This window comes from Oreochromis niloticus, linkage group LG19, assembly GCF_001858045.2.
Source record: "Oreochromis niloticus isolate F11D_XX linkage group LG19, O_niloticus_UMD_NMBU, whole genome shotgun sequence".
NCBI classification, from domain to species: domain Eukaryota; kingdom Metazoa; phylum Chordata; class Actinopteri; order Cichliformes; family Cichlidae; genus Oreochromis; species Oreochromis niloticus.
Window position 1 is genome coordinate 9046138 of NC_031983.2, and position 25656 is coordinate 9071793.

The 25656-nt window shown below is 41.5% G+C and overlaps 1 protein-coding gene and 1 long non-coding RNA gene across 2 annotated transcripts; both read right to left on the reverse strand.

The window, feature by feature from the left end:
• Positions 1-1886: 1886 nt before the first annotated feature.
• On the reverse strand, positions 1887-25140 carry LOC106098435 (adhesion G-protein coupled receptor G5). The gene is made up of 17 exons (XM_025901036.1): positions 24943-25140; positions 24782-24859; positions 24631-24699; positions 24354-24524; positions 24206-24241; positions 24053-24118; positions 23478-23901; positions 23222-23378; positions 6095-6226; positions 5897-6007; positions 5763-5817; positions 5502-5599; positions 5304-5425; positions 4956-5221; positions 4776-4866; positions 4391-4671; positions 1887-4309 (listed from the first exon to the last, which is right to left on the reverse strand). The coding sequence occupies exons 1-17, from the start codon at positions 25010-25012 to the stop codon at positions 4191-4193; spliced, it is 2346 nt and encodes a 781-aa protein (XP_025756821.1). The 5' UTR covers positions 25013-25140; the 3' UTR covers positions 1887-4190.
• On the reverse strand, positions 15041-21851 carry LOC112843139 (uncharacterized). Its single transcript, XR_003215283.1, has 3 exons — positions 19839-21851; positions 19672-19727; positions 15041-15099 (listed from the first exon to the last, which is right to left on the reverse strand). It is a non-coding gene; the product is annotated as an uncharacterized LOC112843139 (long non-coding RNA).
• Positions 25141-25656: the final 516 nt, after the last annotated feature.

Genomic DNA, 25656 nt, shown 5'->3' on the forward strand with positions numbered 1-25656 from the left:
CTGACCATAAAACCTTTCTCCAGAATGCATTTGGCTTGTCCATGTGCACTGCTGCAACTTTCAGTTATTTTAGAAAATCACTCTAGATATGTGCTGTACAATCATTTCAGACTGTAAAAAGAGCAGTTTGAAGAAATCATTAATAACCAAAATTTAAAGAAAAGAAGAACAGCATAATCTTTTATTTTAAGACTTTATTGTGTATACACATCATTTTTTCCAACAATACTTTACTTATATGTATGAAATATTGTGTCCTGATCGAATAGAAAAAAAGTTATTACATTTCCATTTACTACTACAATAAAACCACAAAAATGAGAACTAAAAAAGCCAATCAGAAGATTTCTGAATGAAAAATATATTAACATAGCAAAAAGTCATTGAACAAATCAGACCTTAATTTACCTAAATATGGTAAATTTTAAAGAATAGCTATAATTTTTATTTCAAAAAAGCTATTTTATAAATAAATACTAATGAGTAACTTGACAAAAAAAATCTACCACAAGCAAAGGAGTTTGTCAAAATACACTGAACATATTTAACTCTTTATTGTCATTGCACGGTTGTACTTTGTATAAGGGTACAACAAAATTGTCCCACTGTGATACTAAAATAAGGCAGGCAAAACACAATAAATAAGTAACATATACAGAAAATAAAAAATAAAATATGTAGCGCAGAGAAAGAAAAAGGGAGATAATCCTATCCATATGCTAGTAAAATACGGTACATTTTAAAGAATAGTTTCAACATCCGAATAACTTCAGGGATTTTATCACTATAGGTAGTGTTGAGCTCATGTCTTGTTTGCCAGTTGAGCTTCCCCACAGTGGATGCTGTTGTCTTCAAATTGTGGGACAATTTCAGAATAGTGAATAAAGAATAAAGAATAATGATCCTCACCATGCATTCGCATTGCCGGCAATAAGTCGGACTCGTTCCCGGTGGGTGATGGGCTCCGCCAGGGCTGCCCTTTGTCACCGGTTCTATTCATAATTTTTATGGACAGGATTTCTAGGGGCACCGCCAAGTGGCGGAGGGCTTTCACTTCATTGGCCTCAGAATCTCATCTCTGCTTTTCGCGGATGATGTGGTTCTGTTGGCTTCATCGGGTGAAGGCCTCCAGCTCACACTGGAACGGTTCGCAGCCGAGTGTGAAGCAGTGGGAATGAGGATCAGCACCTCCAAATCTGAGGCCATGGTTCTCAGCCGGAAAAGGGTGGAGTGCCCACTCCGGAGATCGACAGACGGATTGGTGCTGCGGCTGCAGTGATGCGGACGCTGCACCGGTCCGTTGTGGTGAAGACGGAGCTGAGTGTAAAAGCGAAGCTCTCAATTTACCGGTTGATCTACGTCCCTACCCTCACCTATGGTCACGAGCTGTGGGTAGTGACCGAAAGAACGAGATCGCGGATACAAGCGGCGGAAATGAGCTTCCTCCGAAGGGTGGCTGGCCTCTCCCTGAGAGATAGGGTGAGAAGTTCGGCCATCCGGGAGGGGCTCAGAGTAGAGCCGCTGCTCCTCCACATCGATAGCCAGCTGAGGTGGTTCGGGCATCTGACAAGGATGCCTCCTGGGCGAGGTGTTCCGGGCATGTCCCACCGGGAGGAGGCCCCGGGGCAGACCCAGGACACGCTGGAGAGATTATATCTCTCGACTGGCCTGGGAATGCCTTGGTGTTCCCCCGGATAACCTGGAGGAGGTGGCTGGGGAGAGGGAGGTCTGGGCTTCTCTGCTTAGGCTGCTGCCCCCGCGACCCGGCCCCGGATAAAGCAGATGAAGATGGATGGATGGATCCTCACCATGAATTTAATGCCTAGCTTTTACATCTGAAAAGGCACCATCAGTCCTGAGTGGTAGGAAAAGGTTTAATATCAACATATTCTCCCATGCAGACATCTTTTTCAAGGAATTGCTTGGATATTTCAACAAGAGAATGCTAAGATTATTAAATAGCATTTTCCTACTCTCCCGGGGTACTCAAAGCACTCAATGCAACATGCACCATTCACACAAGCACTATCTTCTATGCTTTCGAATACCTTTTTATTCACTGTTTTAATCTCTGCGGGAGTTTGCTTCATTCTTTATGGCCACTGTTTACATTCTGCCAGATGCAGATGTCCATGCAGCTCACCCTCGAGGAGCAGGTAGTGCACATGGATCGGACATACCCGGACACTGTCATTATGGCTCTTGGGGACTTTAACAAAGCCAATCTGAGCCAGGAACTTCCCAAATATAAACCGTATATTAAATGCCCGACCAGAGAGGAGAGGACACTGGACCAGTGTTGCCCTGCACTGCACTCAGACTTTCTGACCACGTCATGATCCATCTGATCCCTACGTAGAGACAGAGGCTGAAGCTCTCCAAACCTGTCATGAGGACTAAAAAACTGTGGAGCAACGAGGCTGTGGAGGAGCTTCGCACGTGTTTGGAGTCTACAGACAGGGACACAATGAGGGCTGTTTCTAACAGCTTGGATGAGTTTACGGACACTGTCACCTCCTATATCCACTTCTGCAAGGAGAGCATTGTGCCATCGCGCACCAGGGTGAGTTATAACAATGACAAACCCTGGTTTACTCCTAAACTCAAAAAGCTGTGGCTAGAAAAGAGAATGGCATTCTGAAGCCGAGACAGGGACTGCTACAGAGAGGCCAAGTACAGGTTCAGAAAAGAAGTGGACATTGCTAAACATCAGCACTCTTAGAAGATGCAGCAGCAGATCTCAGAACGACTCGGCCCCTGAGTGGAAAAGTATTTTGGAAGATCACTAACTACAAGCCTAAAACACCCCACTCCACTGATGACTTGCTCTTGGCCAAACCCCTCAAAAACTTTCATTGCCGTTTTGATGAGCCATCAAGCAGCCTTCACACCTCCAACTGCGCCAACAATAGATACACTTTGGACACTCATCCCACCCACCTCCCCAATTTCACCCACAAGACTTCACCCACATCACACCCCTCCTCACCACACACCTATGAGGATCTCACTCCACTTTCTCCCACTACAACCCCTGATATTTATGAAGCAGATGTGAGGTAATATTTTAAGCTCCTGGCCCAGACTGTGTGTCTCCTGCCTCTCTCAGACACTGAAAATGACCTGGCCCCAGTGTTTTCTGGCATTTTCAACTCCTCACTGCAGACTTGTCATGTGCCTGCCTGCTTCAAGTCCTCCACCATAGTCCCTGTCCACAAGAAGCCAAGAATCACTGGACTAAATGACTACAGACCTGTGGCTCTGACATCTGTGGTCATGAAGTCATTTGTGTCTGGTTCTCTCCTATTTCAAGGCCCTCACGCCCCCCTTCCTTGACACCCTGATGTTTGCATGCAGAGCCAACAGGTCTGTCAACAAGGCTATCAACATGGCTCTACACTTCATCCTGCAGAAGCTGGACTCCCCAGGAACCTACGCGAGGATCCTGATTGTGGACAGCTCTGCCTTCAATACCATTCTTCCACACCTTGTTAAAGGCAAGTTTTCCCAGATGAATGTGCCTGATCCCATCTGCCGGTGGAACTGTATACTGCATCCATTACAGTAGCCTTAGTAGTAGAAGAGTCAGGTGCTGCTGAGCAGACATTTGTTAACTGAGAATATTTGACACAAGATGAAATGATAACTAAAAAGACAACCTTATTGAATTGTCCTCAATTCCCAGATATTTATGGAATTTTGTTTAAAGGAAGATGGGATGCTACACAGTGGTAAACGTGGCCCTGTCCCAACTTTTTGAGAGGTGTTACTGCCATCAAATTGAAAATGTCCTTATGTCTTTGACATGTTTCACTTTCCCACTTTAACATTTTACACTTTAACATCCTGACATTTTTACGATTGTGGTTGCGTACTCTGACTGAATCACAGCCTTCTATGAATGATGACAAGTTTTCAATGATGACAAGTTTTCTGTTAAAATATAAAAGCATAGGAACAAACATAGCGCTGTGGTCTCAAATTACATCCGGGCAACAACTCGATCTCTACTCGACATGAGTATGTGTGTCAAAGAAGGTAAACCGGGTTAGTGATTTCATCTTAGACAAGCCATTCAGCAGAGAGCACATGGGAAGAATGACCAAGTTGTTTCTACACAGAGTAACCTACTGGAACTATATGAAATAAAATGCTGCCCTCTTGTCTCAAATATGATAAAACAGCAAGCCTTATGCATAAGGAGACGTTACAGCTGTTTTTGATGTAGCTGTGCTGCTACTTTGTGTGTGGATTTTGCCGTCTCCAATAATCTTGCTGGATTTATAATAGTAGATGAACAGGAAGAAACCTATAAAAATAAAGAAGAAGGTTAAGAACTTTTAATCCAAAAAGGCGTGAAGTAAACTCACTGTGACAGTTTTAGATTTACCTTGAAAGGAGTTGAGGATGGTAAAGATGTAGTAGGAGGCGAGGAGCAAAGGTCCGTAGCTGAAAAAAGCAAAAGCCCAGGTGATGCCAAGAAGGAGGAACAGGCCCAGAATGGTGGAAGTGTTGCTCTTAATGGAACTATTGTCTTGGGCTTTTCCTGCTTTTGGCATTAAAATGATTTGCCTTACAGTTAGAATGAATACACTCAGAGTGAAGACGAACACCAGAGCATAATAGCCGATGTTCACCCCCTGGTGGATACCAGCATCAGAGATCCAGCACCTGAAAATTGGGAGTACAACAGGATCCTCTGATGAAGATGTTTGTGTTTTATCCAAAAAATCTATTATCAGATTTACAGACTCTAAAAATCAATCATCACTTACATTGTTGCTGTTTTCCCTTCATTTGTATTAATATTAATAGAATTATATTTCTGGGAGGCAAGAAGAGCGATCACCACCACAGCCGGTATGACTAAAGAGAAGATTAGGAATATAAATTCTCCTGTGATTATTATTCATAATATGAGAGCACAAGTATCATTTTTGGCTCAGGTCTCTTACCCCATCCTGTGATGTAAATCTTCAGCATGTAATGTTTCACCTCAGTGCAGATTCGACGTAGACTGAGGTACAAGTGTAAAGCCTGCATGAAGAACCAGGTAAAAGTGGCCAACATGCCGTAATGCAGAACCGCTGCTATTGCCACACATGCACCTTTGATACCCAGATTTGAAATGCTCTCATTGGTCAAGAAGGACAAGTTCAGGATCAACATGGCGACAAAGAGGTTCATCAGAATCTTTGTTGCTTCGCTTGCTTTCCCTTTTCTGTGGAGCAAATTCGTGTGCATAAGAAAAATGACTTTACTGAGGTAAAAATCCAAACTCCAAACTGCCTCGGATCTCTTACCTGACGAGAATGTGCATGAAGAGACCGACGATCAAGAAAAACAGCGACAGTCCACAACCGATTGAAGTGATGTAGGTCAGAGAATTAACATCAGAAGCGCTGATGTTTGCAGGTGGAGGTGACTAGGTTCAAATAGTTATGTGTCAGTATGTGCTGTAAAAAAAAATCATTTCTTATTTCCTAATGCAGTTGTCTTACCATGAGTATGGCAAAAAAGGTTAGATGTGTGCACTGGCAGGTGATGCTGTTATTGGTCTCCACTGTTTGACAGCCATCTGTGATCCAGAGTGATTTCCCTGTTGGACAGCAGCAATACAAAGAAGTAACTGCTAGAGACAGACTTTATCACAGTAATCAGTGTGTGTGCAAAATGTGACTGAACACTTCAAAGGTCTTTAATTCCTGTGGTTTTCATATTAAAATAAGATATTAAAATAAGGTATATATATATTTATTTACCGTTTGCATCTGTGCTGTTTCCATCCCAAGACACGCAAGAAGCATTCGCTCCTTTCTTTATCAAAATAGAAAATGAAAATCAAAACAAGTTTCCCTCTGAACTTAAAATGATCATTATGTCTGTTATGACTTACCTTGTCCACATTACTGTACTGAATCTCGATGGGTTGTGAAAGGTTTTGTATTTTTGCCCCCATTTCTATTCCAAATATCTCTCTGTTTAAATAGTATTTACTGCTGTCACCCTGTTAACATTAAAATATTGTTAATAGATCAGGTTTGGTCATTATGTTTATATGAAAAGTAAGTTATTAGTTGAGCTGTACTATTACCGCATGCTGTTGTGGAAACAACAGAATTCCAAGAAATGATCCATTTCTCTCCACTGCCATTTTACTGGCCTCTTTAGGAATATCAATGAAATGAAATGGGCCCGTAAAATTGCTGTCTTCTCCTTTAACGATCTTTCAAATTGAGAAATGTTTATCAGCAAAAACAATTACAAAACAATAATGTCATGCAGGTGGGTGACGTAGGAGCAGCGACATGTAAAGACGCGTGGCTTGCTCTGTGGGGATACGCTATTTTTTCATATAAATAATACTGTGACATTGGACACTAAGGCGTTATCTGTTGTCAGCTGAGTTACCACTGCAAACGTGCGCATCACCCAAGGGAACTTTACAGCAATGTCAGGGTCCAAAAACACCAGAAAGACTGATGGAGCCAAGGTAATTGATAGCAATGCTACATCCCCGGACACAGCCGCGCTAATGGCTGCCATAGCTAACTCGGAGAAGAATGGAGTCGCCAAAATTTCTACGCCAGAAGCAAAAGTCGAGACCAGGTGCCAAGTTCTCAATGAGCTGATCGATTCGCTTCGCAGCAATGTTTCTGAACAAATAGATGAAGTGCGGACTGAACTTTGTGCTAAGACTGATGCTCTAACTCAGGGGTCAGCAACCTTTAACACCCAAAGAGCCATTTGGACGCGATTTCCACGCAAAAGAAAACACTGGGAGCCGCAAATACTTTTTGACATCTAAAATGAAGATAACACTGTATTGGCTTTTTTTTACCTTTATGCTTTGTGTGAACAACTAAGGTGTGTTGCTTAAATCCATGAAGTGCTACAAAGAAAATTACATTTTATTTATCTAATTAACACATTTTGAACTCTTAAAGAAATATAACCAAAGGAAAGACACCCAGCTGAACTAAAATGATCCATGTAGCAAACAAAAACTGTTGTGAACCGCCACCCTTATATCGCCTTTGGGCTGTTGGAGCCTTGACCTGACCTTTAAAAAAATTATTGGAAAAAAGCACTATATTGCAAATAGATATTTGCAATATTCTGGATAAATATGTATTTTACCTGGTTAATGTGTGTGGCGGGGCGTGGTCTGCAGCGCCGCTGCAGGGGAGGCGGAAGCACCTGAGCGGCACCGGCAATCACGCCTCGCCGCCTTAACGTCTGCGCTATCTATGCTGTTGTGTTGGTCTGTGTTGGTCTGTGTTGGGCTGTGCGCTTTAACAGCGGTTGTATGCGTACAGCAACCGTGTGTGAAAAGTGGTCAATAAAGAGATGCTGAAAAGCATGTTCATACAAACATCGTCGGGTCTGCCGTGTTTACAATGGGACTTCTGCTCCTGAACCTCTGCGCACAGCGTCTGCAAATCGGGGCTATACGAAGTCACTTTCATCTTTACGCAGGACTGTAAGCTGTCATCTGTGAGGCGTGAGCGGTGTTTGTTTTTAACATAGTTCACGGTAGAGAACAGCTGCTGACATAATGTGGATCCGAAGATCCATAATTGGCTTATCTGGGGTTGAAAGTCTCGATAAATGCACGGCGTTTCGGCGGGTATATCGGCTTCCGCAAGTGTGACGCTTATTTTGAGCGATCAAAAAATAAATAAATATAAAATTATATTCTATATTTCAATATCACAATAATCTTCCAATGTAGAACTACAAGTTAAAAAAGAACTAACATAAATAAAATACACTTCAGCTAATTACTTAAAAAAAAATAATTTATTTTCCCAAACCACGCGGAGCTGCACTAAAAGGACTAAAGAGCTACATGCAGCTCCGGAGCCGCAGGTTGCCGACCCCTGCTCTAGCCACTACCTGTAATGATCACCATAGCCGGCTAACTAGCCTGGAAGAAGCTGCAAACACGTATTCGGACCGGGTCGTGGACTTGGAGAAACAAGTTCCCGATCTGAAAGAAATTGTGTCAGCTCTTTTGGACAAGACCGAAGACCTTGAGGGGAGACCGCACAGATGCAACATTCGAATACTTGGCGTGAGGGAGCACTTTGAGACTGGGACGTGCCCTGTAAACTCTGTGGCCCAGCTATTAAAGGAGGTTTGGCCCTGGATACTGCTCCAACACTGGATCGGGCACATCGCAGCCTCCAGCCCGTCCCTGTGAGAGACCAGAGACCCAGGCCACTTATTGTCAAATTTCATTACTTTCAAGAAAAGGAGGAGGTACTTCGCAGGGCCGCAGGACAGTCCCCCTGACGCATAATGGAGACAAAATCCTAATTTTCCTGGACCTGCCATCTGCAGTCGCGAAGAGACAGGGGGCCTTTAAAGAAGCCAAAGATCTGAGTACTGTATCCTGACGTCGTGATAAACCAGAACCGAAGTCTGTCGACAGCCCTCTTTAGGAAGAGGAAAAGCCCTGGAACGATTCGGGTCCAGGCCGGGCCTGGTCCACGACGCTGGGATCCAGTAAGATGACCTCACAACCAGCAAAAGACGACTGAGGGTGAGAAAACACTTTTGGTTTTAAACCGCCGGAAGGGTTTAGAAGAATGCACAAAATAGGTTTGTTGTAGCCGGAATTACTTCATGAAACACGTGAAATAGGTTTGAGTTCGCCGGAAGGAACTAAGTTTAGATTGGTTTTAGAGGTAGCCGTCAAATACTTCGTGACAAATAAGGTTTAAGTTCGCCACAAGGAACTGTGTTTAGATTGGTTTCAGAAGTGACCGTGAAATACTTCGTGACAAATTAGCGCGCAAATGTCTATCTGTGTGTATGTATATGTGTTTTGTATATGTCTTTGGGAGTAAGTTGATTTTACAGCACACTACGCTGCTGAACTACTTCCATTGTATTTTGTTTTTATTGTTTTCTTTGCTGAGGCTCACGTACTGGCGACAAAAGGGAAAGGTTGAGCTCCGCCTCATAAAACTGACACCGCTCCGTGCGCGGAGTAGAAGGGCGTGTCAGCCACCACCCTGAAGTCTAGTGTGCCAGTGACGGCCCAGCAAAATCTTTGAGAATGGAGAATAAACAAGCAAAATTAACACCTGATGAGAAATGTTTAGAAAAACAACAAACCAGAGTAGGACTAATCCAAAAGAAAGACAGAGGAATGCTTAGTGGAACAGCAAGAGGTAGAGGTAGACCTATACACACACACCAAAAAGTGGCTTTAGCACTGCATGCTGGAGGTGTGGAAAAGAGGGACATTTTGTACGTGACTGTAAGAAACAAAGAAGCAGTTCAGAATAGGAAGAACATAATAATCCCTGATCAAGTAAAAGATTAGAGATCAAAGTTTAAAAAGGGCTGGATACAGACCCTACTGAATACATAAACATACAAGAGGAATAAAGTGGAATAAACAAAAGGCTAAATTAAATTAGAGCTTATGTATTCAAACTAATAATAGGAAGGATAACAACCTGTAAATTGGTATTAACAAATGAAACAAAATTGGGTAGATAACCATGAATAGAATGAATGAAAGCAGATAATGCACACGAAAACATATTAAATAAAATAGAGAGATGCATAAGGTATATTAAGGCTGTGTCATTGTTCAGCCAAGGAAAAGGTAAATGTCTCCAGCTTGGGAGGGGGTGAAGCTGCAGATCACCCCCAGCCCTCGATGGATACATAATAAAATATAAAATAATAAACTATTGCATATTAGTAGTATAGTAGTATATTGTAATATACTAATAAATATTGTGATATACTACTGCTGTTATAAAAAAACAAAACAATAATAACATTAATAATGACATAATATTAATGGTGAGAGGTACCTCAGACAGTTATGATGTGAGGTGGATAATTGTTAAAAGTAGTCTGATTCAAGCTTAAGGTTTGCTCAAATTCAGTACAATGATATATGAGATGAAGAAAATAAGGAAAATACCTAAACTAATCAGGTGCATAGAGACACTTGACCTGGTTGTAAACCTGTCATCCTAGATGAGACATTGTTGAGATGAAGAGCAATCCTATACTAATAACTAATAAGCTAAACCCCGTATACAACAGCTAAAGCTAAAGGTTTGAGAAGCTGAATTAAATATGTGGACACTACCAAGCTGTTGAGCAAGTTACACATTTTTTATTTTATTTGTCTTTTAGAGCAGAAGCTGCATATTAAAGCTCACACATGCAGCTGTCTGTGAGCTCAGTTTTTTTCCTCACACTTCTGCTTTGTTTCTGACAGCAGTTTTTTCTTTTTTTCTTTTTGTGTCCTGACTCATGTGTGTAAAGCGTTCATGGCATCGGCAATTTGTTTTTCTTTTTGTTTGTTTGTTTTGTTGGTTTGGAAAACAAATTTGTGATCATACTTGTGGATCACAATGACAAATAATGATTAGCCATATGATTTACTAATGCCTAGTTTTAGAGCTGTGAGCTATGAGCTGTAAGCAATGCAAAAATTTTTCCTAACTTAAAAGTTTGAAATATGTAAGATGTGTGACACGTATGAATTCTTTGAAAAAAAAAAAAAAGGAATTGCCTAAAATGCCTTAGTCAAAATGTAGTGTTGCATCTACAAAGAAGAAAGCAGGAGAAGCATTCAGTAACTTGAAGCTGGCATTACAGACAAATACAGTTTTGGCTTTGCCTGATTATGATAATCCTTTCTACTTACATGTAGATGGAGGTACAGGTTACATGAAAGCCGTGCTAACACAGGCATTTGGAGAAAAACAATGTCCGCTTGCATTTTACTCCTGTAAATTAGACTCTGTTGCGTCAGGCCTGCCTACGTGTGTGCAAGCCTGTGCAGACGCAGCAGAGGCAGTAAAAAAAGTCAGCTGACATTGTTTTAAGGCACACTCTGATCTTCATAGTACCCCACGCAGTGAAAGTTCGACAAAGAGTTCGATTAGTCTGCAGAAACAGGAAATATGTGTGCCTGTGGTGTGTCTGTGACAGGAAATCGTGTGTGTAACAGGAACTACATGCCCATAAAAGGAGCTGACTGTGTCAAGGAAGCAGACAGAGAGACACACAGACAGTCAGTATGTTTTTTCAGCAGTACAACATGGAGATCTTCTAAAGACACTATTAGAAGTAATTACATTGCCAAAACAGTTAGTATTATGTAAATGTGCTGAACATCAGAAAGATAAATCAGAAATAACTAAAGGCAATAACTTTGCAGATCAAGCAGCTAAGTTAGCCGCACAGCAAACTGTAGACACATTGATGTCTGCATCCTCTATGCAAATACAACCTGCAAACAGTGGTATGCAAATACCACTTGATGTACTTAAAGATGAACAAAAACCAGCACCAACTACAGAACAAAAGTAATGGTTAAAGTGTGGAGCACAACTAGAAAATGATCTTATGACTTGTGAAGGTAAACCAATACTCCCCAAGTCCCTACACAGGACAGCAGCATTGGTGACCCATGGGGTGACCCATGTTTCAACGGGAGGGATGGTCCAAGTCATAAACACACACTTCTATACTCTGAATTTTGAAACTTCAGCAAAGGAATTTGTGAGGACATGCATGATCTGTCAAAAACAATTCACAAGGCAATCTGAGGACAAAAAGAGAACATTTCCCCACACCACCTCATCCATTTTACACCATTCACATGGACTTTATTGAATTAAGTGAAAGTCAAGGCTCAAAATACGCTCTAGTGATTATAGACATATTCTCAAAATGGCCAGAAATTTATCCAGTGAAAAAAGCAGATGCAATCTCAGTTGCAAAATGTCTATGTAATCATTTCATCCCAACATATGGCATCCCTACTCTGATAAGATCAGATAATGGGACACATTTTGTCAATGACGTGATTAGTAAAGTCTCTGAAGCACTAGGATTCAGCATAAGAAACCATTGTGCTTATCACCCACAAAGTGCAGGATTAGTAGAGAGAACTAACGGCACCATAAAACAGAGACTCAGAAAATGCATGGAAGAAACAGGAAGACCATGGCCTGAATGCATAGGCCTAGTAAAAATGTGGATGAGATTAACACAAGGCTCCCAAAAACTTACACCTTTTGAGGTTGTTCATGGGAGACCTTTTCCACTGCCAGTGACAAGCGAACCTTTAGAAAAATCCGTCAGAGAAACAACTCTGGCAGAATGGATGGCAAAACTACTAGAAAATAAGGATATTGTTTTGAACAATAAACTGCCGTATGAATCTTCTCCAGTCTCTTGCAGGTTGCGATTGGATCCTATTACGGGTGCTCCAGAGGAAAAATTGGAGTTTGCCCCGCTGGGAGGGCCCATATCAAGTGTTATTGACAACACCCACAGCCTGTAAAATTACAGAGAGACCCTCCTGGATACATCAGAGCCACTGCAAAAAGGTTGAGGTCCCGAGAAGCCCCGACACCAAGGAGGAAGCACATTAGGAAAGCCTCACCTACGCTTGGTTGCTTCGGGGGTGAGGGGGGACAGTGCGATTGGGCCCCCGTTGGGTAAGCCCGCACTCTAATCTCCATCCGATCAACTTTAGGGCAGCCAGGTGCAGGTGTGATGGACCTATGTGCAACAATGTGAAGGGGAACCCTCCTGGTTACCTTGACTACAAAAGCTCACCCTTACAGGATCCCAGCTGATGCCAACAGCAGCTGAGCCACGAGGCAGACAGAGAAGATGGACGTACGACAATTTACACCTAATGGACATGACACAAGATCACATCCATCCTTGGATGAAAAATGCCTGATACAGATATGTGTTTAACAAAACCACAGAGAAAGACTGTTTGTCTGCTCGCACATGCCGAGCATATTAACACAACCATGTATGGGAAACACCCTGGAACAAGTGCACTAATTCTGATCTCCGACCACATCTTCAGAATGACTTTGTAAAGTGCACAACATCATCAACATCCTGATTCAGGAAGAAGCGCTCAACTTTAACAGGTTCTAAAGAGACTGTTGATTGTCATTGAATTTTTCCTGATTTTATTTTGTTTCTTGGTTTGAGTTATTCCTTGTTTAAAAGCTGTAATTTCACAGATGATAAGTTTATCATTCACAGCATATGCAGATGTACTGAAATCAATGAAGATCATGAAGACTTCTTTTCCTATTTGATAGATAAAGATGAAGTATAACTAATGATGTAGTAACTGAAAAAGTAGTTACTCACTGATGAATTGTACGTTTCATTTCATGATCAACAGGAGGGAATGTCAAAAGAATATTGTATATATGTGATCAGCTGCATGAAATGTATCCTTTCATTATTTGTGTTTAAGCAGATTTCTACATGACTTTTCACGTCTAACTTGTGTGATGAACTTATGCAGCTACTAACCGCTTCCTGTTTCTTAAGAACATTTAGATGTAGAGAAGAGCTCAGCTCTTTTACGAGTAGAGAAGGGAAAAACCCGCTGCTCTGAGTGACGTTGTTACCTTGACACACACACACACACACACACACACACACAGAAACATCTTGTATAAATAAAGAAACGCAGACGGTGACAAAGTGCGAGTCCATGAGTGTCTCCTGTGCGAGCGCTCTGTGATCGTCCTCGCGAGTGAAAGAACTGCAGTGTTTGTGTTTTCTAACTCAGGAGTCTTAGCTAAAGAAAGAACGGCAGGGTGATTTAAAGAAATCCCCTGTCACTTCTTGGTGAGGAAATATTCACCAATCGGCTGCCAAAGACTACGTCAAGAATCGCATCTTGGCTGTGTGTGGGAATCAAGACACAGGCTGAGTGGACTGTGCGACCTCAGTCGCTTTTTGACTGTCTATTGCTCACTGACTCAGACCGCACTTTAGAGAGAGGTTGGTACTTTTGCTACTTTCATAATTTAATAGGTCTGCATATAATTGTTTATCACTGAGCGAAGTAACCGACCAAGAGAAGTCACATGTGCCTTTCCAATCTGCCAGATGTCTAAATATTATGTCATAGTTGGCGTTCCCCGCTAGGGGCAACTTTTGTTTTGGGGAGTGAAGAGACATGTTGGATATAAGCTCTTTTGGGGGCGAGGGCGTAGCTTGCTCCCGTTTTTTGGGAGTTACGTTTATAGTTACTCTGGGTTCTTACTTTTGTTCTTTTGTTGTTTTATTTTTATTTCTTTTTTTCTTGTTGGCTGCAGTTCTGTGCGTATACTTAGCGCAAATTATTGCTTGGCTTGCTTGTCATGATTGTCTTGAAAGTGTGAATATGGCTATTCTTTTATAACCAAAAGTGTTGCAACTAATTCTGATTCTACTAAATTTATTACATGGAATGTGAAAGGCCTAAATAATTTTAGAAAACACAAAAGGATAAACACTCATCTGTCCACTTTCAAACCGGACATTGTCTTTCTACAGGAGACACATCTGTGTTCCACGCAAAGCAATAGGCTGACACAAAGTTGGGTTTCCCAGGTCTACCATTCTGGATTTAACTCTAAATTGTTAGGAAAAATTTGGTCGCTTTCTGATAGTTACTGGTAAGCTCCACAACACTCCAGTTATCTTGGTAAATACTTATGCACCAACTTGGGACAATCCACAATTTTTTATAAGACTAATTGGCCTGCTGCCAGATTTAAACACGCATCACCTGATTATGGGTCTGAATCTGGTATTCGACCCCAACCTTGACAGGTCTGAGCCACGTCAGTCTACTGGGACCTCCAGATCATTGTCCGTTCTGAATACATTTCTTTAAAACTATGGCATTTCAGATCCACTGTGTATCACTGAGCCCTTCTTCCTTCTTCTCCGCTGTGCATCATTCATATTCCAGGATTGATTATTTCCTTCTGGATAATTTCCTTATCCCAAGGGTCACCATTCAATTCAATTCAATTCAATTTTATTTATATAGCGCCAAATCACAACAAAAGTCGCCTCAAGGCGCTTTATATTGTACAGTAGATAGCACAATAATAAATACAGAGAAAAACCCAACAATCATATGACCCCCTACGAGCAAGCACTTTGGCGACAGTGGGAAGGAAAAACTCCCTTTTAACAGGAAGAAACCTCCGGCAGAACCAGGCTCAGGGAGGGGCGGCCATCTGCTGCGACCGGTTGGGGTGAAAGAAGGAAAACAGGATGAAAGACATGCTGTGGAAGAGAGACAGAGATTAATAACAGATATGATTCGATGCAGAGAGGTCTATTAGCACATAATGAGTGAGAAAGGTGACTGGAAGGGAAAAACTCAATGCATCATGGGAATCCCCGGCAGCCTACGTCTATTGCAGCATAACTAAGGGAGGATTCAGGGTCACCTGGTCCAGCCCTAACTATATGCTTTAGCAAAAAGGAAAGTTTTAAGCCTAATCTTGAAAGTAGAGATAGTGTCTGTCTCCCGAATCCAAACTGGAAGTTGGTTCCACAGAAGAGGGGCCTGAAAACTGAAGGCTCTGCCTCCCATTCTACTTTTAAATACTCTAGGAACAGCAAGTAGGCCTGCAGTGCAAGAGCGAAGTGCTCTAATAGGGTGATATGGTACTACAAGGTCATTAAGATAAGATGGGGCCTGATTATTTAAGACCTTGTATGTGAGGAGCAGGATTTTGAAATCAATTCTGGATTTAACAGGAAGCCAATGAAGGGAAGCCAAAACAGGAGAAATATGCTCTCTCTTTCTAGTCCCTGTCAGTACTCTTGCTGCAGCATTTTGGATTAGCTGAAGGCTTCTCAGCGAGTTTTTAGGACTTCCTGATAATAGTGAATTACAGTAGTCCAGCCTGGAAGTAATAAATGCATGAACTAGTTTTTCAGCATCACTCTGAGACAGGATATTTCTAATTTTAGAGATGTTGCGCAAATGGAAGAAAGCAGTCTTACATATTTGTTTAATATGTGCATTGAAGGACATGTCCTGGTCAAAAATGACTCCAAGGTTTCTCACAGTGTTACTGGAGGCCAAGGTAATGCCATCCAGAGTAAGAATCTGCTTAGATACCATATTTCTAAGATTTTCAGGGCCGAGTACAATAACCTCAGTTTTATCTGAATTAAGAAGCAGAAAGTTAGCGGCCATCCAGGTCTTTATGTCTTTAAGACATTCCTGCAGTTTAACTAATTGGTGTGTGTTACCTGGCTTCATGGATAGATAGAGCTGCGTGTCATCTGCATAGCAGTGAAAATTTATGCTATGTCTTCTAATGATGTTGCCTAGGGGAAGCATGTATAATGTAAATAGAATTGGTCCTAGCACTGAACCCTGTGGAACACCATAATTGACCTTAGTGTCTGAAGAGGACTCTCCATTTACATGTACAAACTGGAGTCTATTAGATAGATATGATACAAACCACTGCAGTGCAGTACCTGTAATACCTACAGCATGTTCTAATCGCTCTAATAGGATATTATGGTCAACAGTATCGAACGCAGCACTGAGGTCTAGCAGGACAAGCACAGAGATGAGTCCACTGTCAGAGGCCATAAGAAAATCATTTGTAACCTTCACTAAAGCTGTTTCTGTGCTGTGATGAGCTCTGAAACCTGACTGAAACTCTTCAAATAAGCCATTCCTCTGCAGATGATCTGTTAGCTGTTTGACAACTACTCTTTCAAGGATTTTTGATATGAAAGGAAGGTTGGAGATTGGCCTATAATTAGCTAAGACAGCTGGGTCTAGAGATGGCTTTTTAAGTAAAGGTTTAACTACAGCCAGCTTGAAGGCCTGTGGTACATAGCCGATTATTAGAGATAGGTTGATCATATTTAAGATCGAAGAATTAATTAATGGCAGGACTTCTTTGAGCAGTTTTGTAGGAATGGGGTCTAAAAGACACATTGATGGTTTGGAGGAATTAATTATTGAAGTTAACTCAGAAAGATCAATTGGAGAAAAAGAGTCTAACTTAACATCGATGGTACTAAGAGTAGCTGTAGATAATATTACATCTGTGGGATGATTATTGGTAATTTTTTCTCTAATGATAAAAATTTTATTTGTGAAGAAGTTCATGAAGTCATTACTAGTTAACGTTAAAGGGATTGTTGGCTCAGTAGAGCTCTGACTTTTTGTCAGCCTGGCTACAGTGCTGAAGAGAAACCTGGGGTTGTTCTTATTTTCTTCAATCAGTGACGAATAGTAAGATGTTCTGGCTTTGCGGAGGGCTTTCTTATAAAGCAGCAAACTATTTCTCCAGGCTAAATGATGATCCTCTAAATTTGTGACACGCCATTTCCTCTCCAGCTTACGAGTTATCTGCTTTAGGCTACGTGTTTGAGAATTATACCACGGAGTCAGGGACTTTGGATTTGAGGCCTTAGTTTTCACAGGAGCTACAGTATCCAGAGTCGTACGTAGTGAGGAGGTAAAATTATTAACAAGATAATCGACCTCTGTTGGAGTAGCGTTCAGATAGCTGCTCTGCTCTATGTTGGTACAGGGCATTGAAGATGATAACAGTGGGTGGATTATATTCTTAAACTTAGTTACAGCACTTTCAGAAAGACATCTACTTTGATAAAGTCTACTCTCCACTGCTGTGTAATCAATTATTGTAAATGTAAACGTTATCAGGAAATGATCAGACAGCAGAGGGTTTTCAGGAAACACTGTTAAATATTCAGTTTCTATGCCATACGTTAAAACAAGATCTAGAGTGTGATTAAAGTGGTGGGTGGGTTCTTTTACATTTTGAGAGAAGCCAATTGAGTCTAGTAACAGATTAAATGCGATGTTGAGGCTGTCATTTTTAGCATCTACATGGATGTTAAAATCACCCACAATAATTATTTTATCTGAGCTGAGCACTAAATCAGATAAAAAGTCTGAGAAATCAGAGAGAAACTCTGTGTAAGGCCCAGGTGGACGATAGATGATAACAAGACTGGTTTCTGAGTTTTACAGCTGGGGTGGACGAGGCTAAGCATCAGGCTTTCAAATGAATTAAAAGTCTGTCTTGGTCTTTCGTTAATTAATAGGCTGGTGTGAAAAATTGCTGCCACACCGCCCCCTCGGCCTGTGCTTCGGGATTTCTGGTAGTTAGAATGACTCGGGGGTGTTGATTCATTTAAACTAACATACTCATCCTGCTGCAACCAGGTTTCTGTAAGGCAGAGTAAATCGATTTGTTGATCAATTATTAAGTCATGTACTAACAGAGACTTGGAGGAGAGAGACCTAATATTTAATAATCCACATTTCACTGTTTTACTCTTTGGTTCAGATGTGGATACTGTATTGTTCTTTCTTTTTGATTTTTTATGTTTAAATTGTTTATTGCTGGTTTTTAGTTTGTTTTTTGTCTTTTTGGGAGCTGACACAGTCTCAATGGAGATGGGTTTTTGGGGGGGGTAGCAGGAGGAGAGAAGCTGCAGAGAGGCGTGTAAGACTGCAACTCTGCTTCCTGGTCCCAACTCTGGATAGTCATATTTTGGGGGGTTTAATGAATTTGTCCATATTTCTAGAAATGAGAGCTGCTCCATCCAAAGTGGGATGGATGCCGTCTCTCCTAACAAGACCAGGTTTCCTCCAGAAGGTTTGCCAATTATCTATGAAGCCCACATCGTTTCTGGGACACCACTCAGACAGCCAGCAATTTAAGGAGAACATGCGGCTAAACATGTCACTCCTGGTCTGATTGGGGAGGGGACCAGAGAAAACTACAGAGTCCGACATTGTTTTTGCAAAGTTACACACCGATTCAATATTGATTTTAGTGACCTCCGATTGGCGTAACCGGGTGTCATTACTGCCGACGTGAATTATGATCTTACTGTATTTACGTTTACCCTTAGCCAGCAGTTTTAAATTTCCTTCAATGTCGCCTGCTCTGGCCCCTGGAAGACAATTGACTATGGTTGCCGGTGTCTCTAGCTTCACATGTCTGAGAACAGAATCACCAATTACCAGAGTTTGACCCCCGGCGGGTGTGTCGCCGAGTGGGGAAAAACGGTTAGACACATGAACAGGTTGGTGGTGTACCTGGGGCTTCAGTTTAAGACTATGCTTCCTCCTCACCGTCACCCAGCCGCCCTCTTTCCCCAGCTGCTTGGGGTCTGCCGGGGAACAGCTAGCAGGGCCTACGCTATCTTCGGCTGCACCAGCTACAGGGGCCTGGCTAGCTACGGGTGAATGAAGGGTGCGAAGCCGAGTCTCCAATTCAGTAATCCTGGCCTCCAGAGCTGCAAATATGCTACATTTATTACAGGTATCATTACTGCTAAAGGAGGCCGAGGAGTAACTAAACATCTGACACAATGAGCAGGAAAGTGCAGGAGGGACAGGTGAAGTAGCCATGGTGCTAACGAGTCGGCTACGAGCTAAGCTAAGCTAGCGAAACAGTAAAGAGACAGTGAGTGAATACTTTGGCTATAAATTAGGTAGTGAGTACACAGAAAGGGTGATTCAGATGAAGCACGTTAAGATTATACTATGAAAAAGGGATGTATCAAAAGATTTAAATTAAATTGCTAAGCAGAAAAGCTACTCAGAAACACCACTGTGTTTGAGCAGGAACAGGAAGTGATACTATACCACAGAGCGAGCGAACACCAAGTGACAGCGCCACCAAGAGTCAGGAGTCCAAAGGTGAGGTAGAACCCATGAGGAGGTCTACGCCATGTGTAAACACCATGCAATTGTAATTTCTGATCATGCACCAGTGCAGGTTGATATCGCATTCCCAAATGTGTGCGCAAGGCAGCGGTTCTGGAAATTTGACTCACCATTAATGTCAGATGAGGAGTTTTGCAAGTTCATTGAACACCACATCAAGCTTTCTCTAGAAACAAATAACACTCCAGATGTTTCGAAGTCTATAATTTGGGAGTCGCTAAAAGTGTCACAGTACGGCTGTGTGCAGGCAAGAGAAGGACCCAAACGCAAAACTCACCGAGACAAAAGTGAATTCAAAACACTGCTTTGTTGCAGGCGAGGAAAGGAAACAAAGAACAAAACTAAACTGGGAAAACTACAAATAAATCATACATGAAAACACAGGGAGAATCACACAGCTATGAGGGTGGACACAACACTGACAAAGAGAAACACGGGGCTTAAATACACAGAGGGATAACGAGGGGGAATGAGCCACAGGAGGAGAGCACAGCTGGGAGTAATTACACAGGACGAGACAAGGGAAGCGAAACTAGAAACATTAACATAGGACAGACTGTGAAAGTAAAACAGGAAACACACTGACTGAACTCAAAACATGTGAACTTAACCGACTGGAAGACAGAACATAGGGACCTGAAACATGGGACAGAAAGGCACAGTAGACATAACGACGCCACAGGGGAAGAGTAAAACAAAACACAGAAGCACAGGACCTCTTTCAAAATAAAATAGGAAACAATGAAACACAGACATGACTACATGAGCTTGACAACATAAGAAACAGACATGAAACACATGAGGGATAAGGGAGACTTAACACAAGGGTTGAAAACACAAGGGGAATATAACAACAAATGAACTTGAATAACTTAATGAACCTAAACAAACCATAAATATCAAAATAAACTAAAACTCAAAACGCTGGGTCATAAGACCCAGGAACGTGACAAAAAGCATATCTGCAGGGCCAAATTATTTCTTTTTCTTCTTATAAGAATAAAAAGCAAAACGAACGGCTTCGAGAGCTGACAGGGCTCATAGCTAACATTGACACACAATATGCTACCTGCCCAACCGCTGATCTATATAAGCAGAAGGTACTGCTGCAGTCTGAATGTAACACCCTTTCTATTAAAGAAACTGAGAAGCTCCTACTTAGATCAACACATCACATATACGAGCATGGTGAAAAAGCAGGTAGGTATCTTTCGCATCAGCTTCGTCAATCCGCCACAGCTCAGTCTATATCCGATATACAGTTAGACTCCGGTCAGGTGGTAACACACTCAAGCTATTTTATCAGGATCTCTATACTTCCTGCACTGATTATTCAGAGGCTGACTTGGATTCCTTTTTGAGGAACATAGATATTCCCACTATTAACCCAGGCCAACGTGAGCTACTAGAAAGACCTATCACCTCTGCGGAAATATTGCAGGCAGTTAATTCTTTGCAAACGCCTTCTGGTGTGATTTCTATAAACGCTTTGCCGGCAAGTTAGTTTCGTTACTGTCTGAGGTTTTTTCAGAAATTCAGGCAACAAACACATTGCCACAAACTCTGTCCCAAGCCACAATCTCTGTAATACTCAAAACAGACAAGGATCCTCAAAAATGTGGATCCTATTGCCCCATTAGTCTACTGAATGTGGATTATAAGATCCTCACAAAAGCGCTTGCACTTCGTATTGAGAAGGTAGCACCTTCTATTATACAAGAGGACCAAACAGGCTTTGTAGTGAACCGCCAGTCATATTTCAATATCAGACGGCTGTTAAATATCATATATTCTGACCATTCAGTTGATCACCCCGGATGCCGAGAAGGCTTTTGACTGTGGATTGGCAATATCTGTTCTCCGCTTTGAAAAAATTTGACTTCAGTTCTAATTTTATTTCATGGATCAGGACTCTGTACTCAGCGCCCCGTCTTCAGTCCGCACCAATAACACTATTTCAGAATACTTCTCCTTACATAGAGGCACCCGCCAGGGATGCCCCTTAAGCCCCCTGCTATTCAATCTGGCAATAGAGCCGCTGGCGGCAGCATTGAGAATGGATCCCAGAATAAGGGGGATCACTAGGGGAAACATCATTCATAAGTGCTCCTTGTATGCAGACGACCTCCTTCTGTATATTACAGATCTGGAGTCATCAATTCCTTCAGCCCTGGCCCTCATTAGATCCTTTGGCCGCCTGTCTAACCCCTTCTCACGGTTCTGAAGGAGAAGCTGGAGAACTCTGGAGTGGACCATCACCTCACTACCTGGATTTTGGACTACCTCACCGACCGACCACAGTAAGTGAGAACTCAGGGCTGTGTGTCGGACGGGGTCGTCTGCAGTATGGGGGCCCCACAGGGAACGGTTCTGGCTCCGTTCCTCTTCACCATCTACACTGCACACTTCTCCCACAACTCCACCCAGTGCTTCCTGCAGAAGTTCTCTGATGACTCTGCAATAGTCGGCCTCATCACAATGAGCAGGAAAGTGCAGGAGGGACAGGTGAAGCAGCCATAGTGCTAACGAGTCGGCTACGAGCTAAGCTAAGCTAGCGAAACAGTACAGACACAGTGAGTGAATACTTTGGCTATAAATTAGGCAGTGAGTACACAGAAAGTGTACTTCGGATGAAGCACGTGAAGATTATACTATGAAAAAAAAATGTATCTAAAAGTTTTTAATTAAATTGCTAAGCAGATAAGCTACTCAGAAACACCACTGTGTTTGAGCAGGAACAGGCAGTGATACTCTACCACAAAGCGAGCGAACACCAAGTGACAGCGCCACCAAGAGTTAGCCAAAGAGGAACCAAAGCTAAATTAGCTTAGCATACCTCTGATGATAGATGCCCGAGGTGCAAGCAATCACCCGCCACTATAAGCCATATGTTCTGGACCTGCTCTGATCTGAGCCGGTTCTGGGAATTAGTTTTTGGAGCTCTTCATATGTGTGTGGGAAAACAATTGATCCTAATCCAATACAGCAGTCTTTGGTGTACTCCCAAACCAACACGGTATAACATCTTGTCAAATGAATGCAGTGGCTTTCTCATCTCTCCTGGCACGCAGGCTAATTCTTAAATGGAAGGACTCAGATCCGCCAGTGTTTGTTCAGTGGGTGAGAGAGGTGATGATGAGATGCTTGCAGATAGAGTGTTTGAGATACAGTTTGATACAGTTTATTGAATATGTGGAGAAGTTGTCATTTGCTGAAGTATGATACATTACTGCTTTTATCTGTGCATGTTTTTTTTTTCTTTTTTTATCTTTCTTTCTTTAAAGCCACCTACTATCTGTAGCAAGCCAAACAGAACTGCGCACAATGCAGCCCCCCCCACTGGTTTGCCACTGCGATGCGCAACCGGTTTCACAATGGCAGTTTGTAATCGCAATTCGAGTTATATTTTTCTGTACTTTTGTTATATTGGAAAATCATAAATAAAGTTGTCAAAAATAATAATAATAATAATAATGTCATGCATATGTATTATACAAATTGAAACTAATATATGCAAATTAGCATTAAATTATCTTTTGTATTTCATCAGAATGTTCAATAAACAGGTCATTTTCACTGAACTCAAAAATATGAATTTTGTGGCAATTATTCCATGCCTCAGGCTTTAGAGAGTTAGTAATCCATGGTCTTAAAACTTACCTTCACGTCAGCATTTTCTGTGAAGGCAAAGTTCATGTTGGTTTGATTTTTCTGGGAGAGTTTGGCAATCACTCCTGTGACGTTGCCCATCTTGATTCTTGCTGTGCTGGAATTACCCATCAGTTCAAGGACAAAGGATAGATTTTTCATGACGTCTCTGTAACATGTAGACACAGTTAGTTTCTTAAAGTAGATTTCAAAAGTGCACAATATTACAACATTGCAACAATATTTCTATGAAAACTGAGATATTTACACTGGGTTAGGAATGGTATTGTTGATGGAAAGGTCAATAGGTCTTGGTTGGTTATTGTTATTGCTGGTGGGTTTTGAAGATGATTGTCCAGAAGAGGAGCTGGGGGCGATTGTTGTGGATGATTGTCCAGAAGAGGAGCTGGGGGTGATTGTTGTGGATTGTCCAGAAGAGGAGCTGGGGGTGATTGTTGTGGATGATTGTCCAGAAGAGGAGCTGGGGGTGATTGTTGTGGATGATTGTCCAGAAGAGGAGCTGGGGGTGATTGTTGTGGATGATTGTCCAGAAGAGGAGCTGGGGGTGATTGTTGTGGATGATTGTCCAGAAGAGGAGCTGGAAGAATTGATGCTGGTGGTGGTTGTGGATGGTTTCGGGTTGCATGACACATTACATGTGTCATTATCACTAATGACATATTCTGTTTTTCCTAAATATGCAAAAAATAAGCAAATGCGCGTGCGCGCGCGCACACACACACACGCACACGCGCGGACACACACACAAAATCAGGCTGTATTATTATACTTGTGAAAATGAAATAGTTGTTTTTAACTAATTTGATAAACAAATAATTATACCCTTGCAAAGTTTTTCACAAAAGCTCCCTTTGCTCAGTCTCATATTCATACTCATATTCTTCATACCTTGAACACATAAAATTATCAAATTAGAGCTTGTGCACTGTCACATTGTTTCATTTAGAAATTAAGAGGAAAGGTTTGTGAATTTACTTTCATTCAAGCAGCGGTGGATGTTATAAAGAAAACCTGCAACAAGATAGAAAGTGCATCATATCATTGGTTGGAAACCTTTTCAAACTGAGGAAATAAACTGAATATTTGACCACTGTGGGCAAACTCTCACTTCTTAGAGGCTTACCAGGGCTGCTTTTGTAGAGCTGGGATGGCATACATGAATAATTATGCTCTGGATCCTTCATCACCACAATATCTTGCTTGGATAAAATCTCTTCAGTTAGATTTAGCCTGTATTGACCTTGATCTATTTTTACTTCAATATTGCAGTCGAAATTCGTGCTGTTACAACACTCTAAGAAAAATGAAAAACACAATAAACACATTTAGCAAATGACCAAGACAAACTGAAACAGCTATAAAGCAAAAAAAATGAAAAGCTAAAAATTAGATAACTGTACCTGCACGTGTATTATTTGGTTGGATGTTGAAACAGAGTTTAATTCCATTGTCCTTTTGGTAGATAGTTTCTAAATTAAAATATAAAACCCCAGATTACTAAAGTCGTCCTTTAACCTAATGATGATTTTTCCTGTATTGTTTTTAACTTACCTGATGGAAAATATGCATCAACTATTGATTTGGGACTGATAAAGAGGGTATTCTTGGGTTTGCAGTCTCCATTTATACCTGTGAAAAATTGCAACGTATAAAAAAACTAAAGTATTTCGAGAAATGCTGGTTTCTTTTAAGCTAGATTTTGTTGAACTTACCTGTGCTGTAAAACAGAAGCATTAGCTCCACGGCAAACATCAGGCAATGGTTTACATCCAATGATAACATTATCCTAAGGAGAAAAGGGAGCCTGCAAATGAAAATGGAGCAAGCTTACTTATCACAACCTAAAATTTAATAAGTAAGTTCCAGCTTCTATTTCCCAAATGAGAATATGTTCTGCGTTGTTGAATTTCACAGCCGATGACACCCAACTTACAGTCATTACATTTTACTGACAAATATACCTTTGAGATCTGCTTCCTTGCTTTGACTTGCAAATAAACTGGGCCTGCTTTTTAAATTATATGTTTCCTCTGCAAATAGCTGGCAGAATGCTACTTTTTTCCACATGGGCTGGACTGATGTCTTAACATAAATGCTCCAGTAATACTTTATCCCCTGTACTGATATGAAATCTAAAGAATGTGCAGTTTTTTCAAATGTACAGTGGCTTGCAAAAGTATTCAGCCCCCTTCAACACATTTTGTCACATTACAGCCACAAACATGAATCAATTTGATTGGAATTCCACGTGAAAGACCAATACAAAGTGGTGTACACGTGAGAAGTGGAACGAAAATCATACATGATTCCAAACATTTTTTACAAATAAATAGCTGCAAAGTGGGGTGTGCGTAATTATTCAGCCCCCTGAGTCAATACTTTGTAGAACCACCTTTTGCTGCAATTACAGCTGCCAGTCTTTTAGG

Coding starts and splice junctions, on each gene's coding strand:
- LOC106098435 (XM_025901036.1), bottom strand. CDS start 25,012: ATGTTATCATTGGATGTAAACCATTGCCTGATGTTTGCCGTGGAGCTA. Junction 24,242..24,353: donor GCTCTACAAAAGCAGCCCTG/GTAAGCCTCTAA, acceptor ATCTTGTTGCAG/GTTTTCTTTATAACATCCAC. Junction 4,867..4,955: donor GATTTACATCACAGGATGGG/GTAAGAGACCTG, acceptor TCTTCTCTTTAG/TCATACCGGCTGTGGTGGTG.